This window comes from Mauremys reevesii, linkage group 1, assembly GCF_016161935.1.
Source record: "Mauremys reevesii isolate NIE-2019 linkage group 1, ASM1616193v1, whole genome shotgun sequence".
Lineage (NCBI taxonomy): Eukaryota > Metazoa > Chordata > Testudines > Geoemydidae > Mauremys > Mauremys reevesii.
The window spans coordinates 204,046,953-204,062,483 of NC_052623.1; the positions used below are offsets into that span (position 1 = coordinate 204,046,953).

Genomic DNA, 15,531 nt, shown 5'->3' on the forward strand with positions numbered 1-15,531 from the left:
CAGTCAACCTGTGCAACTCTTTGCCAGAGGATATTGTGAAGGTCACGACTAACAGTTCAAAAAAGAACTAGACAAATTCATGGAGTCTAGGTCCATCAACGACTATTAGCCAGGATGGGCAGGTATGGTGTCCCTAGCCTCTGTTTGCCAGATGCTGGGAATGGGCGACAGGGGATGGATCACTTGATGATTGCCTGTTCTGCTCATTCTCTCTGGGGCACCTGGCATTGGCCACTGTCGGAAGACAGGATACTGGGCTAGATGGACCTTTGATCTGACCCAGTATGGCCGTTCTTATGTTCTTGAGACAGGTTAATCACATAGCAGCCTTGTTAAATCTAAGGCCGCTTCTGGATACTCACATAGAAGCTGTGTGGCCAAAAGTGCTTTTTTCCCCCCACCAGTGTCTGGCAAGAAAAGCGTGACCCTTGCTACACAGTAATCCATGCCATCACCTTGGGCTCTACAAAATGTGACAATAGGAGATCACCCTGAATCTGGAGCTGGTATAAAGTGTAGCTGCTCCATTATTAAGTACTTTCATGACAAGAGCATGTCATACGGTGCTCTGATTTATCAACAGACAACAAAAGTGGAACACCCTCCAGATTTCCATGGAAAGAGGCTACTGACAGGGAGGCAAAGATCCCTCGGCTCTGGAAGTGACTTTTCCCATTTCCCACATTAATTTAGATCTGTTAATCTTCAGGACATGCCTGCAACATTTACCTCTTTTCTTGGGAATGGTTTGAGAGACATAGGGTGATGTCCTGGCCCCACTGAAGTCAGAGTTTTATCACTGATGTCACTGGAGCTAATGACTTTAAACAAACAAAAGTTCTGGAGTGAACAAAAATGTTTTTGTCTGGGAAGTCATGGCTGGGTTGAACATACAACCGTATTAAAAGCTGTTACAAAATGTTTTAACAACTGATCATTTAACAATATGCAGTTATTAAAACTGTTTCACAGTATGAAAGGATCTCAGAAATTAGGAAATTTTAGCTGCAATCAACTTGAAAACTTTCACATGAACACTTTGGTGATTTTGCTCCAGGACATTTTGTGATGCAACCATTTCATTTTTGGTGATGTTTTTGTCACATAGCAAAGTTGCTTTTGAAAATATGGGAAACCAGAATGTTCACATTTTGCTCTACACTCCAAAAATTCAGCTGTACTTTCAAGTGGAAAATGGTGACAGTATGAAATATTTTAAAAAGGCAGAATAAAATGTGAAAATAATATTGATTGAAAAACCTCAATTTTATTTCACTTTTTTTATATATCTTTACTTGGAAACGCATACATTTTTTGATATAAGAACTCTAATTCTCTTGAAACAGCTTGAGACAATACTTTATAAGGTTATAGACCAAAACATGGCCCTGGGTTCTTGATGATATTCCACCCCAGGCCATGAGGACCCATGTGAGCAGAGGGAGTCCTCTGCTGACAAGACTGGAGCCTAGGACAGTACTAAAAGCTTAGCTAAAACTCCGCTGAAAAGATATATTCAAGGACAGCAAATATATTCTCACTGAGTGCATCCATCCTGCGAAAATCCATAAATGTTTTCTGCACCACAGCAGCTCCACCAGAGATAATGTTGGCAAATGCTGTAGCATAGATAAGATGTAGGTGTCTTTACCATAGTGTTATCTAATCTTATTTTATTACCATCACGTTCTGTTTCTCATCAACAGCCAAGAAGGCTTATTTCTTCCAGTAGGGATAACAAAACAGCATTGCCTAGCTTCTAGAGGTTAGAGCATAGGACTGGAAGCCACGAATCCTATTTCTGGTTCTACCACTGACCTGCCATGATTTTGGGCAAATCACTGTCTCTCTCTATGCCTCTTTCCTACCACCTATAAAAAAAACTGTTGATTGCCCACCTAGGGGTGCTGAGAAGATTAATGGTTATTTGCGATATATAGAGTCAGAGGCATGCGTGACATTTAAAAAACAAGTATAAAGATGAGGGCTCTAGATTCTCAGAGAAGGGGTTGCAGATCCTTGATCTTGAGAGGCTACTTCTATGTCAGCCCCAGCAGAGATCAGAGCAGAGTGGAGGCTTCTCTTCTCTACACTGGCTGGCTATGACCCTCCAAGGGACCACCTACCAGCCAGGGATTGCTGGAGTGCAGCATCACACCCACTTTCCAGCCCCAACATCAGCGGCTACTGGATGGTGGTGCAGACAGTGGTTTTGTGTGTACTGGGGACTCCCCCTTCAAGGGGAATGCCTAGGGAGGGACATCTGATAGCTTTCAGCAGTGAGAGGGCTACAAAGAGAGCAAATCTGGGCTCAGGATTAAGCCCAAGGTCCCTGCCCTCAGGAGATTTAATCTAAAATTAGGTCAGGACCAGGATAAAAGGAGAACAGACTGTTGTGGGTGAGTGGGGGAAGAAGACAGCAGTAGAGAATGGAGGGAATGCGTTTGTGTGCACAGATTCCCATGGAAAGGGGCATGTCAAAGTTGCGCACTTTGTGGATTTGATGTTTGTTGCTTTCTCTTTTTAAGGGTGGGGCTGCACTGCAGCTGGGACGGTGCAGGTGAACAGACACGTGCTAGCTCTGCTCCAGCCTGCGTGCTAAAAATAGCAGCATGGCTATGGCAGCTCAGGCTAGCCACCTGAGAACAATCCCACCTGACCTCTGCGTCCATACGCGGTTGGCCAGCCTGAGCTGCCGCCCACGCTGCTGCTCGAGCACACAAGCTCAAGCGGAGCAAGCATGTATCTACCCACCCGCTCTGGGAAGCACCTTCTCAGCTGCTGTGCAGTTGTATCCTTAATGTACATTTATATGAATGAAATATCTGCCAATGAAATCTCTCTTTTAATTCACATTGGCAAAACACTAAGATCCTTGGAGGAAAGGCACTTCAGAAGGACTAAATAGGACCACTAAGAGTTTTTAAAAAAATGTAGTTCTGCATAGTGACCGCGGAAAGATTTAAGGCTCCCAGACTTGGGAATCCATTGTTCATGTGTACTCTGTGTGTCCAGCACCTAGGAAGGATCACAGCCAAAGAGCTCTACCCGAAGAGAAATGCTTCGTTTCCAGGTTTTAGGAACAATGCGGATGAACCTGGAAAATATGGGTGGTTTTAAGAAATGCTTGACCTGTCCGCTGCTGTTCTCATTCCCCACAAATACCTGAAAGTAAACAAAACAATGAATTAGTGGGAAAAAAATATTACCTTAAAAATGCTGCCGCTTTTTTTTTTAAATCTAAATGCTTCAGAGTTGCTGCGTCAGGGGACAGGGAGGTGGACTGGACACTCCAGTGGTGTATATACAGCCTTCCCCCTCTAGGTCACTGGTTCAAATCCAGTCAAATCCAAACTGTGGTCTGTGTGAAATGATTTCATGGTCTCTGTTTCAGTCAACATCACAGAAACCATCACCACAATTGGTGCTAACTGGCCCCTGTGTTCTCTGGGGACTGACAAATCTCCCCTCTCTTATCCCTAGATGTGGTCCCTGCAGGTCGGGATTGAAGCACATCCGTCAAGGTGGCTTGGGGGATTTTGTAAGTGCTGTACCTGCTGCGTGGATGTAGGGAGGTCTCAGCTCTGTCAATCTGGGACCTTCCACCAGCACTAAATTCACTTAAAAAAATTAAAGTAAAAACTATTTTGCACTGAAGTTTGGCAGAGGCTTCCGTGTACACATTCTGTTTATTCCTTTGACATGTTCCTCTGTAAAAGGCATGCCACTGATTTCATCCCAGGTTCAACGGCATTCCACACAAATTTAGCATCCCCTCCCTTTTATTGTTGAAAATTGTTTACATCAGAAATAAAGAGCCATGAAAGGGAAGTTCTAGAATCCTCTATAAGAGAAGAACTACTCCACCAGCATTTTAAATTCAACTGCAGGAACAATTTTTTGTGCCCCTCATTCTGGGGCTGTCCCTCATTTGGGCCTGGAGAAGAATGACAAAGTGCTCGGGATTCAGAAATGGACAGAATTCTCCGAGTTTAAAATGGTACCTTTCCCACTGAAGTGGACTCATCCATATAAGGTTTCCATTCTGTGCCTTCATCACTGTAAAGGATGACATAGGTTTTCACAAACTGCTCCGTAGACATGGACTTGCAACCCTGGGTTGTGATAGCGGTTATCTTCTTCGCTTTGAGGAGATCAATCTGCAGCCACTGCTGGTTGTTGTTTGACTACAGTCAATACAAAGAGTAATGTGTGAGCAAATGTGTGTTTGTGCCAATATTAGCACAACCAGAAACTTTGCTCAATGACAGTTAAAGTTGTATGAAGACATCCAGCGTTCTCTGCTGGCCACACATCACTTTAATCACTGCAGATGATACACGCTGACCCTCCATCCAGCATTCACTTCCATCGCCAACGCAGAATGAAAAGCAATACAAATTCATCCCTGGTGAATTAATGTAGCTCTTATAAAGCGCTTCTCATCAATCGATTTCAAAGCGCTTTACAATGTATCATCATCATTCCCATTTTATAGATAGGGGAACTGAGACAGATAGGGAACAGACTTGCTCAAGGTCACCCAGCAAGCCAGTGACAGAGCTGGTTATAGAACTGAGGCCTCCTGAGTCTCACTCCAATGCTCTAGTCACTAGGCAGTACTGCCAATCAACAGTAAAGCCAACAGAACTGCACCAGATGAATTTGGCTCATAGGCCACCAACCTTCAGCGCTTACTCATCCACTGAGTCCGAAGAGCCCACTCCCATGAGTAAGGGCTGCAGGGGCAGGCCCATCAAGTTGAGCATGCTGGACCTGCTGCCAGTCTCCACATAGTTTCATTGCTTTCCACTTCACATTATGAAATTAGCAAATGTTCTTTTTTTAAAGAAAAAAAAACTCTTTGTGAGCATGTCACAAACCTCCCACTGGAAGGGAGCTAAGCAGGCTTTTCACAGGAGGACTGGATAGAACAAACCAGAGCACAGTGTGGAGGGGGCACACAGAGCAGGCACAGACACACACCAGAGCAGCAGCACATTCGCTAATGGCAGCAGCTTTGACTTAGCAGTTTTTTCTTTTGTTTGCTTGTTACCTTCGCTTGCCAGGCATTCACCCTCCCTTCCTGATTGAGACGCGCGAGGGAAGGCTCCCATGAGTTATACCAGGATTTCTTATAGGAAGAAGCTGTAATCTGAGCATTCTTGATCTCCCCATTTTCCATTCCCAGTGGCAGAGAGCAACCTGTTAAGAGAATAGCAGTAGGTCTCCATTTCATCATATATTTGCAGTCAGGGAGTGGAGCTCTCTTTGCCCAGTCAGCATTAAAACTAAGTCCAGCAGATGTGTGAAATAAAAGGTTTGTGCATCTGCCTATTATGGGTGAGACTGTCAAAAGCACCCAGAGTTAGACCAATTCTGAGTGTTTTTGAAAGTCCCACTCTGTATTAGTTTATTTGAATGGCAATATAAGAAGAAGGGGCTTGTTGTCCTGGGAACTGGGAAAAGGGGATCCACGGCCTCTCATTTCTATGTTGCAGGTTTGAATCCAGCCCAGGGCAGGCGCAACTGCAAGTCAACCATGCAATGACTCTGCAATGGCTTGTGTGAAATGAGTTTTATTTCACACAGGTCTGTTCCTGTTGGCCATGAGCTCACATCACCACTTCAGGTACTGCTGACTGTCAGCATGCTAATGGACGCTTTGTTGTTCTTGTCAGAGAGGCCTATGAATGAGACATGAATAAACTCTGCTCCCACTCCCGAAGGAAGTTTCCCCAGGTCTGTGTTAAGGCACATACATAAGGCAGTGTGCAGGAAGCTGGCACTGCCACTGATCACGCCTTGCCTGTTCTGTGGCTAAACAGAGAAAAGCCAGAGCTGTCAATCCAAATACAAACACCAGTACTAAGAGTGGGCTTTTCAAAAGCACTGAATGGGAAAAGACCCCTAACTTCCACTGGCTTTGAATGGGAGTTGAGTACCTAGATGCTTTAAAAAAAAATTGCACCCTAATTTCATTAAGGCCAAGGATTTCAGAAGCATCTTGTGATTTTTGGATGTCCAACTTGAGAAACCCAATTTTCAGACGTTGGGCAGAGATCTGTCTGAAAATCAGGCCCCTCTGAGGTGTCTTATATGTTAGGCACCGAAAATCATGAGTTGCTTTTGAAAATCTTGGCCCATAAAAAAAAAAAAGGTTGAGCCTATTTTTCTAAGGGGTAGAGGGGAAACAAGTACCAGTGAGTTCTCATTGCTCACCTTTGACTTCGCAGCCCAGGAGTTCCATGCGAAGAGTAGGCCTGTTGTAGGAGTCAGTTGGATAAACCCTAATATACCTAGCAATGATAGGTGGATCAATATGGTTGTCTTTTATCCCATGGGCATCTGAATTACCTTCAAACAACTAGTAAAACAGAAAAAAGCAATTAAGATTTCAGAAAAGATAATGCTATTAATTCAAAGCAATTACAAGCTTGGCCCTGCAAACCCTATGTCATGAGATTAAGTCTTTACTTATGCAATTTCAATGGGGCTACTCACATTACAGCAAAACCTAAAAACACATCATCCTTAGCTTTGCCTTACTATAGCATCCAGAGGCTAAACCAGGGACCCAGTATGTTAAATCCAGTACAGACCCTTATTAGGATATTAATAGACAGACAACTAAGACCAGTAGAGACCTAACATGCATTAACACCTATCATACAAACACCATGACACTGTGGGTATGGCTACACTACTGCAGCTACAGGTGTAGCGTGCTGGGGCTGTACCAATGTAGTGCTGTAGCATTCACCCTTCCTTTGTCGCTGGAAGGGGGTTTTCCATCAGTGTAGTTAATTCTCCTCTCTAAGAGGTCGATGGAAGAATTCAGCATTTACAGTGGGGCGTAGGCTGAGCTAACTACATTGCACAGGGTGTGATATTTTTCAGAGCCCTGAGCAATGTAACTAGATCAATTTAATTTTTAGGTGGAAACCAGGCCTAAGAGTTGAGCTCCAGCTGGCAGGGGAGCAGGGCCGGCTCTAGACCCCAGTGCGCCAAGCGCGTGCTTGGGGCGGCGTCCCGCGGGAGGGCGGCAGGCGGCTCCAGTGGACCTCCCGCAGACGTGTCTGCGGGAGGTCCACCGGAGCCGCAGGACCGGCGACCGCCAGAGCGCCCCCCATGGCGTGCCGCCCTGCTTGGGGTGGTGCAAATCCTAGAGCCGCCCCTGCAGGGGAGGAGAGTTTGGGCACAGATAGGAGACCCCTGGAAGGTGCTATATGGACACTTGGGTTGCACATGTTAGGTAGCTACTGCTAATATTAGCAGTACTACTGTGACAGGGTGCCAGGGTTGGGCCACATTGAAAAGGGGCATGAGTTCAGCCCAGCATCCCACTCTCCTTGCACATGTGCTCAGGGGAAGGGCCGTGAGCCAGAAGTGGGGACAGAGGCCTGTGCAGAAGTGGAGCTGCACAACCAGGGTTACGGGGCTGGGTTGAAGCCCAGGCTGGGGAAGATTCCTTATCTCTTATTACGATCCTGTATTCTGCTTTGTTATATACACTAGGCCAGACTAGTAAAGAGATTTAGGTGCCTGATGAGGCAGATAGGCGTTTAGTGCGGTTTTCAAAAACCCCTTCAGGCACTTAGGTCCTTTGGAATTAGTGGGATTTTCCAATCTGCATCTTCATTCACCTAAATACCTTTACAAATCTGACCCCTTATTCCTTGAGAAAAGCCCCTGGTGGCTGCCTGTGTGGTACTTTCTGCTGAGCCATCCCACCCGCTTACAGCTGCGTAAAGCCGGGGAGGCTGTGGTGATTAACGAGCAGGCAGACCTTCTGTTCCCCAGTGCTGTTTCCTATGAAGGTAATCCACTTCCGTTTGTCCTTGCTGTAAGTCACAAAGAACTCTTTCACATACAAGGACTTCATCAAATGCTTGGCTCCCTGCGTCTGTATCCCTGTGATCAGAACTTGCCTTTGCAGGTCCACCTGTAGAACAGCAAGATACACAAACTGTAAGAAAAGCTGCAGCGTGAACCCAATTTCACCCTCGGGCACATAGGGCGTGGGCCCAGGCTGCATTTAGGCACTCAGAATGGCACTTCCATGCTCAAGATGGGTAACGGGGTGTCTAAGCTGGTGCGAGAATCCAAATGAGGAGTTGTGTCCTAACCTATTTTACTGAGGTGTGTATTTACTTGTAGGCACCTTTGGGGTGCCCATCACCACAGTATCTGGGCACCTGACAAACATTAATGAATCCATCCTCACAGCGTCTCTGGGCGATGCAGTGGAGTGTTGCTATCTCCACTGTACAGACGGGGACAGCGAGGCACAGAATGGGTAAGGCTACATTTCCAAAGCAGCCTCTGGTTTTGAGCGTCCAGCCCGAGATAACCAGCGCTTGTTTTTTGGGGAGGTTGAGCCCCCACAACTCCAGCTGAAGCCACCAGCGGCCATGAGTGCTCAGCACCTTTGAAAAATTAGAACCTGCTGTCTCAAGCTGGGCACAGAAGCACCCTCCAAAAAAAAAAAGAGTCAAGCAACATTTGAAAGTTTTTGCACACGGTGATTGTGTAGCAGAGCCAAGGTCTCCTGATTCCCGGGAGCGAGTGCCTTCACCAGAGGACCCTTCCTCCCCCTGGGGCCTTCTGATGCAAACAGTGAAAAGGTCAGTGATGTTGTTTACTAGCGAAGCTGTGCAGGAAAAGAAAGATGCTCTTTCTGTAGCTGATCAGAAGAAAAAAAACCCCCGCATTTATTTTAAAGGGAGTTTTCAGCCCCACTTCATCAAGCACAAATGGATTATTTCTCTTTCCAAGTCTTCTGCCCTTATAAAAGAAAATTCTTTTCATGGATTTCAGGGGGATTTGGAAGGCATCTGTAACCACAGACCCTGGTTTCTACTGAGCAAGTCACATGAGAGCCATTAACTCCTTCACAGCTCCTGGACGGTTTTTGTGTATTTTTAATAAATAAATGTTGACTATAATCTCTTCAAAATGTGTTGGGGGGAAGGAAGAGGAGAGGAAAGCTGTTGGGCTGAGAGCTCGGGGGAGAGTGAAGACTGTTATTTATCCACCCAACATGGGCAGTGACAGGGCAAGCTTCCCCCACGCTAGCCCAGCAACAGGCCACCTCCCTGAGCCGCAGGTGCCATCCCCAGGGCTCACAGGGGTGTTCAGTCTCCATGGCCCATCCAGTCCTTGGTCTCTCTTCTGAGAGTCCCAGCAAGGGGCCCAGTTAGCACCAGTTTTGGTGGGAGAAGGGATGGGTTTGTGATGTGGACTGAGAACATCAGCTCATTATACACCGGTCTCTGGATCAAGGCTCATACTGCTGTGATTTTCTGGCTCCAGCAAAACCAGGCTGGATTCAGACAAGCGACATTGCAGAGAAAGCCAGCACATCCTGTTATCTATCCTGTGAGCTGTCAGGTTCCTCCTTAGCAGAAGTTTTAATTGAACATCCATAATAACCTGCAGCTGCTTATAGAAAGTGTCTCTTTGATCCAGTAAGATGAGCCAAGAGGCAATTTTTAGAGGAGATAGGCTTAGCACAGCTCTGACTGGCTGAGCAAGGAGTCTAGGAGGCGCCAATCTGCCACACCTGGCAAAGCAGCTGCCTAGGGATCACTCATGTCCCATTTAAGAGCATGAGCTGCAGTGGCATGCAGGACATACTGTCTGTCAAGCTACAGAGAGTGGGGGCCTGATTTTCAAAACAGCTCAGCTACCGGTTAGGCACCGAAACAAAGTGACCAGATACTCAGAAGTACTCCGCACCCAGAAGTCTCCACTCTTGAACATCTGGCCAACTCTTTAGGGGCCTAACAGGTCGCTGATCTTCTCCAAGATCTTGGCCACTTGTTCTGGGGGTATCTGGAAAGCCATCAGAAGCTGAACAGGAAGAGCTTAATGTACAAAACAACTTGTAATGCATTAACCACCCCCACCCCATGTAACAGTTTGTGTAGTGAAGTAGAAAGCAGATGTTCAACCCATGACTACACTGGAGGATTAGCTGGTCACGCAGCAAGGGGTGAATACATGTACACATTGAGAGACGGGGACAACAAAAGGACAGGCTGTTTATCTACAGTATGATTATACCCTGGGCAGCGGCACGGCAAAATTCTCCGCAATCCCGCCGACAACAGGCCATGACCCTGACACAGTACTGGGGCTGTGGCTCAGCATTCACTTGAAGAGGAGCGTGCGACCTACTGAATCATCAGTACCACTTCCTGCAACACCTGAGTTTTCCTTGGCAGCCTCTTTGGGAATGTCTAGTTATAGTTTGACCTTGTTTAACACACGAGACCCAAAATAAACCCAGCATATGTGTGGTGGTGTAGCTGCAGGCATCACCTAACCTGTCCGGACATCACAGTGGGCAAGTTATACCAACCATACCTGGATCCATGGAAATTCACCTCGCTCCATGTCAGTGCTCCAAGCATTATATTTTCCAGCGTTGTTTAATCTAGCTAATTTAGGCTCCCAATAGTCTAGGTGGAAAAAAGGAACAAGGATATATGGTAAAAATCAAGGAAAACTAGAAAGCCACTGGCTTCTCAGCATGCATATTTCAGTTCTTTTTTGGTTTGTCCTGAAGAAAGAGACTCCAGCACAAATACCTGATAAGCTGTAAAGCTGACAAAAGCTTCAGAGACATTGGACGTTATCAGCAAATAAAAATTGATTGTACCTGGCCCCTGATCTTCTGTAGGTATAGATAATGCTGTTCAGGGAGGCAGTGCAGGGCCGCCCAGAGGTGGGGGGCAAGAGGGGCAATTTGCCCCAGGCCCTGGGCCCCACAGGAGAGTTTTTCGGGGCCCCTGGAGCAGGGTCCTTCACTCGCTCCGCGGGGGGGCCGGAAAACTCTTGCGGGGCCGGGCGCAGGAGCTTCTTCCGCTCCCGGTCTTCGCCGGCGGGGGGTCCTTCCGCTCCGGGGCGGAAGGACCCCCCACTGGCGAATTACCGCCGAAGCGGGACCCGCCGCCGAAGTTCAGCTCGGTCTTCGGCGGTAATTTGGTGGCGGGGGGCCCTTCCGTTCTGGGACCCGCCGCCGAAGTGCCCCGAAGACCCGCGGTGGAGACCCCCCCGCCGCCGAATTACCGCCGAAGACCGGGCTGCACTTCGGCGGCGGGTCCCGCTTCGGCGGTAATTCGGCGGTGGGGGCCCCCCCCCGCGGGTCTTCGGGGCACTTCGGCGGCGGGTCCCGGAATGGAAGGACCCCCCCGCTGCCGAAGACCCCAGGCCCCCGGAATCCTCTGGGCGGCCCTGAGGCAGTGTAGCTATCCCATCAGAACTTCTTCTGCCAGCCTTCTTCTGCCACCACTAGGGTGCTCTGCTGGCATAGCTATGCCAGCCAAGCTCTGCAGTGTACACATGGCCTTGGGCTGCTCAGTCCTGCTCTGACTCTGGGCCTGCAGAACCGAGAGCTTTCTGAAGTCTGACAGCCTGTTAATTACTGAAATGATGCCATAAGACAGTAGCATGCATGAAACATGGAGAGGCAGAGAAAATCTACAATTGCACTGCCTGGTGCCAAGTCATATTACTGAAGACCATGTCTGACCTTCTCAAATAATAAAATGTTCTTCTACCATGTGTTTAAACTCACTTATGTGACGAGAAGCACTGATCTGTGAATCAAGTATAAGTCCATTCATTAGGCCCATTGGTAACTTGCACTCTAGAGAGAACACAAAAATGGCTGATTACTGATGAGCTGCATTCCATAACTTATCAGGAAAAATTGGGTCATTCAGAGTCATGTTTGAGGAGGTGGCTGGGCCTTTCTGATGAGGTCACCCTTTGTACCAACTCCCAGTAGGGCACATTTGGGACTTCATCACTGTTAAAAAAAGAAAAGAGAGAGAGCGAGCAAGAGAGAGAGCTCTGTATGCCCACAGGATCAAAATCATCTCTGCATTCAATTCCCTCAATTAAGGATTCATAGGTGGTTTTAGGGAATCAACGAATGTAAAGTTAGTGCTCTGAATGCTATACAACACTTCTTTTAAATTCAATTTACTATAATCACCCCTTTATAATACAGCCATTTCCTCAATTCAGACTCTATTCCATCATTACTGTCCCATGCCCTGAAAGGGAGAGAACTTTATAACTAGAATCCTGTATATTAGAATGATCACGATTAGACTCAGTACCTTTTTCTACAACGATAAAGGAGGCCTGCATTCCAGCTTGCTGATATTCCCCCACTTCGGTGTCTAAAAGCCACGTACCAGCTTTTGGTGGTGTCATTTCAATAGTTCGAAATGAGCCTTTAAAAGCGAGAGGAGAAAAACAAATCAGAGCTAATCTACTGAAAAGTTAGCAGGAGATTGGCTGAGACAGAACAGTGAGGCTGGATAAACCAAGGGCTATCTATCCTGCCCATTTCTGGTGGCTTGACAAAGTGAGAGTCTAATATCCTGCACCTATTGGAAAGCACAGCAGATCCCAACATCATTCTCCTTTTAATAAACAGGTTCTAATTAGAGACATGCGGGAATCAAAAGTTCAGATCTGAATCCAAGCTTCACCGCTTTAAAATTTACCTTTTCACATAACCTTGGATGCATGCACATATTTTGTATAATACTGCATACACAGTATTTGCTGTGTGGTCATGTGGTGAATGACCTAACCTTTTACACGGATTCATGCTGTGGTAACAGTAACTTTGAGGGGCTGATGCTGGCCGCTGCTCCAGCCATGGCTCTGGCAGTGTGTAAGGGTTGTAAAGGAGCCACAACAGACCATGCACTAGAGGGGAATTCTCCATGAGTCACAGCCTTATGCTGCCCCCACCATCCTGACACGTTCTTAAAAACCTCCAGTGACGGGGATTCCACAACCTCCCTTGGAAGCCTATTTCAGAGCTCAGCTACCCTTAGAGTTAGAATGTTCTTCCTAATGTCTAACCTAAATCTCCCTGGCTGCAGATTAGGCCCATTACCTCTTGTAGGCCCTTCAATGGAAAAGAATTGGCCACCGTCCTCTTTATAACAGCTTTTAACATACTGGAAGACTTATCAGGTCGCCCTCTCAGGTTTCTCTTCTGAAGACTAAACATGTCCAGTTTATTTAACCATTCTTCATAGATCAGGTTTGCTAACCCTTTCATCATTTTTGTTGGTCTCCTTCGGACTGTCTCCATTTTGTCCACATCTTTCCTAAAGTGTGTGCCCAGCACAGGTTCTGGCTTTTAATTTTCCCCGGTGGTGCTCAACCCCCATTCAGCCCCACGCCCCACCTCCACCCCCACCCTGCCTCTTCCCACCCCCACTCCACCCCCTCCTCTTTCTGACACCTCTCCTGAGCGCACCCCGTCCCCACTCCTCCCCCTCGCAGCGCCTCCTGCACGCCGCGGAACAGCTGTTCAGCAATGTGCAGGAGGCACTGGGAAGGAGGGGTAGGAGTTGATCGGAGGGGGCCAGCAGCAGGTGGGAGTCTAGCTTACCTGCTGGTGGGTGCTAAACACCCACTAATTTTTCTCTCGGGGGGTACTGGCCCTGGAGCACCCACAGAGTCTGCACCTATGGTGCCCAGAGTTGGACACAGTACTCCAGCTGAGGCCTCACCAGTGCTGAGTAGAGCAGGACAATTACTTCCCAAGTCTTACATACAACACTCCTGTCAATAGACCCCAGAATGATATTAAGCCTTTTTCACAACTGCATCACAGTTGACTCATTTTAAATTTGTGATCCACTATAACCCCCAGATCCTTTTCAGCAGTACTACCACCTAGCCAGTTTTTCCCCATTTTGTAGCTGTGCATTTGATTTTTCCTTCCTAAGTGAAGTACTTTGCACTTGTCTTTATTGAATTTCATCCTATCGATTTCAGACCAATTCTCCAATTTGTTAAGGTTGTTTTGAATTCTAATCCTGTCCTGCACCCCTCCCACCTTGGTACCACCTGCAATTTTTACAAGCACTCAGTTATTCATGATAAACCAAGTTCATTAGTGAAAATATTGACTAGTTCTGGACTGAGGACTGACCCCGGATGGACCCCAATGGATAAGCCCTCCCAGTTTGTCAGCAAACCATTGAGAACTGCTCTTTGAGTACCATCTTTCAACCTATTATGCACCCACCTTATAGTAATTTCCCTAGTTTGATTATGGGAATGTCTTGTGGGACTGTATGAAAAGCATTTTGATGGCAACAAAAAAGAGCTCTATTGTGATTATTAACTAGTTATTCATGGACTCTTTCTTTTCAGTATGAATACTAAGCTTTCTAGCCACAATTCTCCAAGCACTTTACAAATCAGCATTATTGTCCTCATTTTGCAGATGGGGGAAACAGGGACAGAGCAGGGAAGGGACTTGCCCATGTTCACACAGCAGGTCAGTGGCAGAGCTGGGAACAGACCCCAGACAACACGGCCTCCCACCTCTATCTCTCCTATACAAACCTGCTATGCCTGATCAGGACATCAGTCCAAGCACTCCATATCAATCTGCAACCTTGCCTAGTAACTTACATTTCAGAGGAAAGCGCCTCTTCTCCAGTCCCACCTCCCCAACTCAGTGAAGTAGATCTGTGGTTCTCAAACTTTTGTACTGATGACCCCTTTCACACAGCAAGCCTCTGAGGGAGACCCCCACATATAAATTAAAACACTTTTTAATATATTTAACATCGTTATAAATGCAGGAGACAAAGCGGGGTTTGAGGTGGTGGCTGACAGCTTGCAACCTCCCATGTAATAACCTCGCAACCCCCTGAGGAGTCCCGACCCCCAGTTTGAGAACCCGGAGGTAAATGATGCTGGGGTTGGGGAAGTCCTTTCCGACCTCGCAGGAAATGAACAGCTAGTACCTTGCAACACAAGACTTGATCATCACTATCTTAATGGGCCCAAGCCAATTTCTGCTTCTGCTGCTCTAATGACACTGAATTTTAGTAGAGTCACTCCAACATTACCAAGTGTAGGGTTTAGCCTCATAATTATGAGTATAAATGACAAGACACTGAGCTGATATGTACCTGGAAGGAGAGGGTAGACACCAAGCTGATGCCCAGGGACTTCTGTGAAGGTCTGACCATGAAAGTGAACCACGTGAATATCTTTTGACCCGCCCATATTCAACAAGTGCCATCGGACCAGTTCATCTTTATACATCCTCAGTCCTTGCAAGTGATATATGATCCCATTAATGGCTGAAAAGAAAAATATTATAAGGGATAAAAAAAACTACAAACACACTCCAGCTGAGCGGCAATAAAGATGTCAACTAGAGTTGGACCAGAGGATACAGATTGGCTCTAGATCCAAAAGTCTCCAAAGCCTATAGAGTTTCAGATCTGGTTTCCTGGTCCATGCCAATCTCTAGTGTTAACACATAATAATGACCTTCTCAGTTAATGAATTAAGTGTCATTGCAAGCGTAATTGATGGTCATTCAAATAAGCGAGAAGGCTTTCTACCTTCCTGGTAGAAACAAAATGAACAAAAGCCCCAGAAACTCTTGAACAGTTAAAAGTAGATAGTGTTGAAATGTATGTTTGAACGAGTCGAACATGAGGCCAGCGTGATTCATATTAG

General features: G+C 46.7%; 1 protein-coding gene across 2 annotated transcripts in view; it reads right to left on the bottom strand.

The window, feature by feature from the left end:
• Positions 1 to 1,247: 1,247 nt before the first annotated feature.
• LOC120399378 (coagulation factor V-like) overlaps positions 1,248 to 15,531 on the bottom strand; it is a 66,065-nt gene continuing 51,781 nt past the window's right edge. For both annotated transcript variants that reach the window (XM_039527585.1, XM_039527584.1), the window contains 9 exons: positions 14,973 to 15,146; positions 12,135 to 12,251; positions 11,585 to 11,656; positions 10,372 to 10,466; positions 7,790 to 7,945; positions 6,223 to 6,367; positions 5,057 to 5,205; positions 4,005 to 4,187; positions 1,248 to 3,165 (listed from right to left, as the gene is read on the bottom strand). In XM_039527585.1, coding sequence (XP_039383519.1) covers positions 3,019 to 3,165; positions 4,005 to 4,187; positions 5,057 to 5,205; positions 6,223 to 6,367; positions 7,790 to 7,945; positions 10,372 to 10,466; positions 11,585 to 11,656; positions 12,135 to 12,251; positions 14,973 to 15,146 — 1,238 coding nt within the window. In that variant the 3' untranslated portion in view covers positions 1,248 to 3,018. The remainder of the gene's footprint in view (positions 3,166 to 4,004; positions 4,188 to 5,056; positions 5,206 to 6,222; positions 6,368 to 7,789; positions 7,946 to 10,371; positions 10,467 to 11,584; positions 11,657 to 12,134; positions 12,252 to 14,972; positions 15,147 to 15,531) is intronic.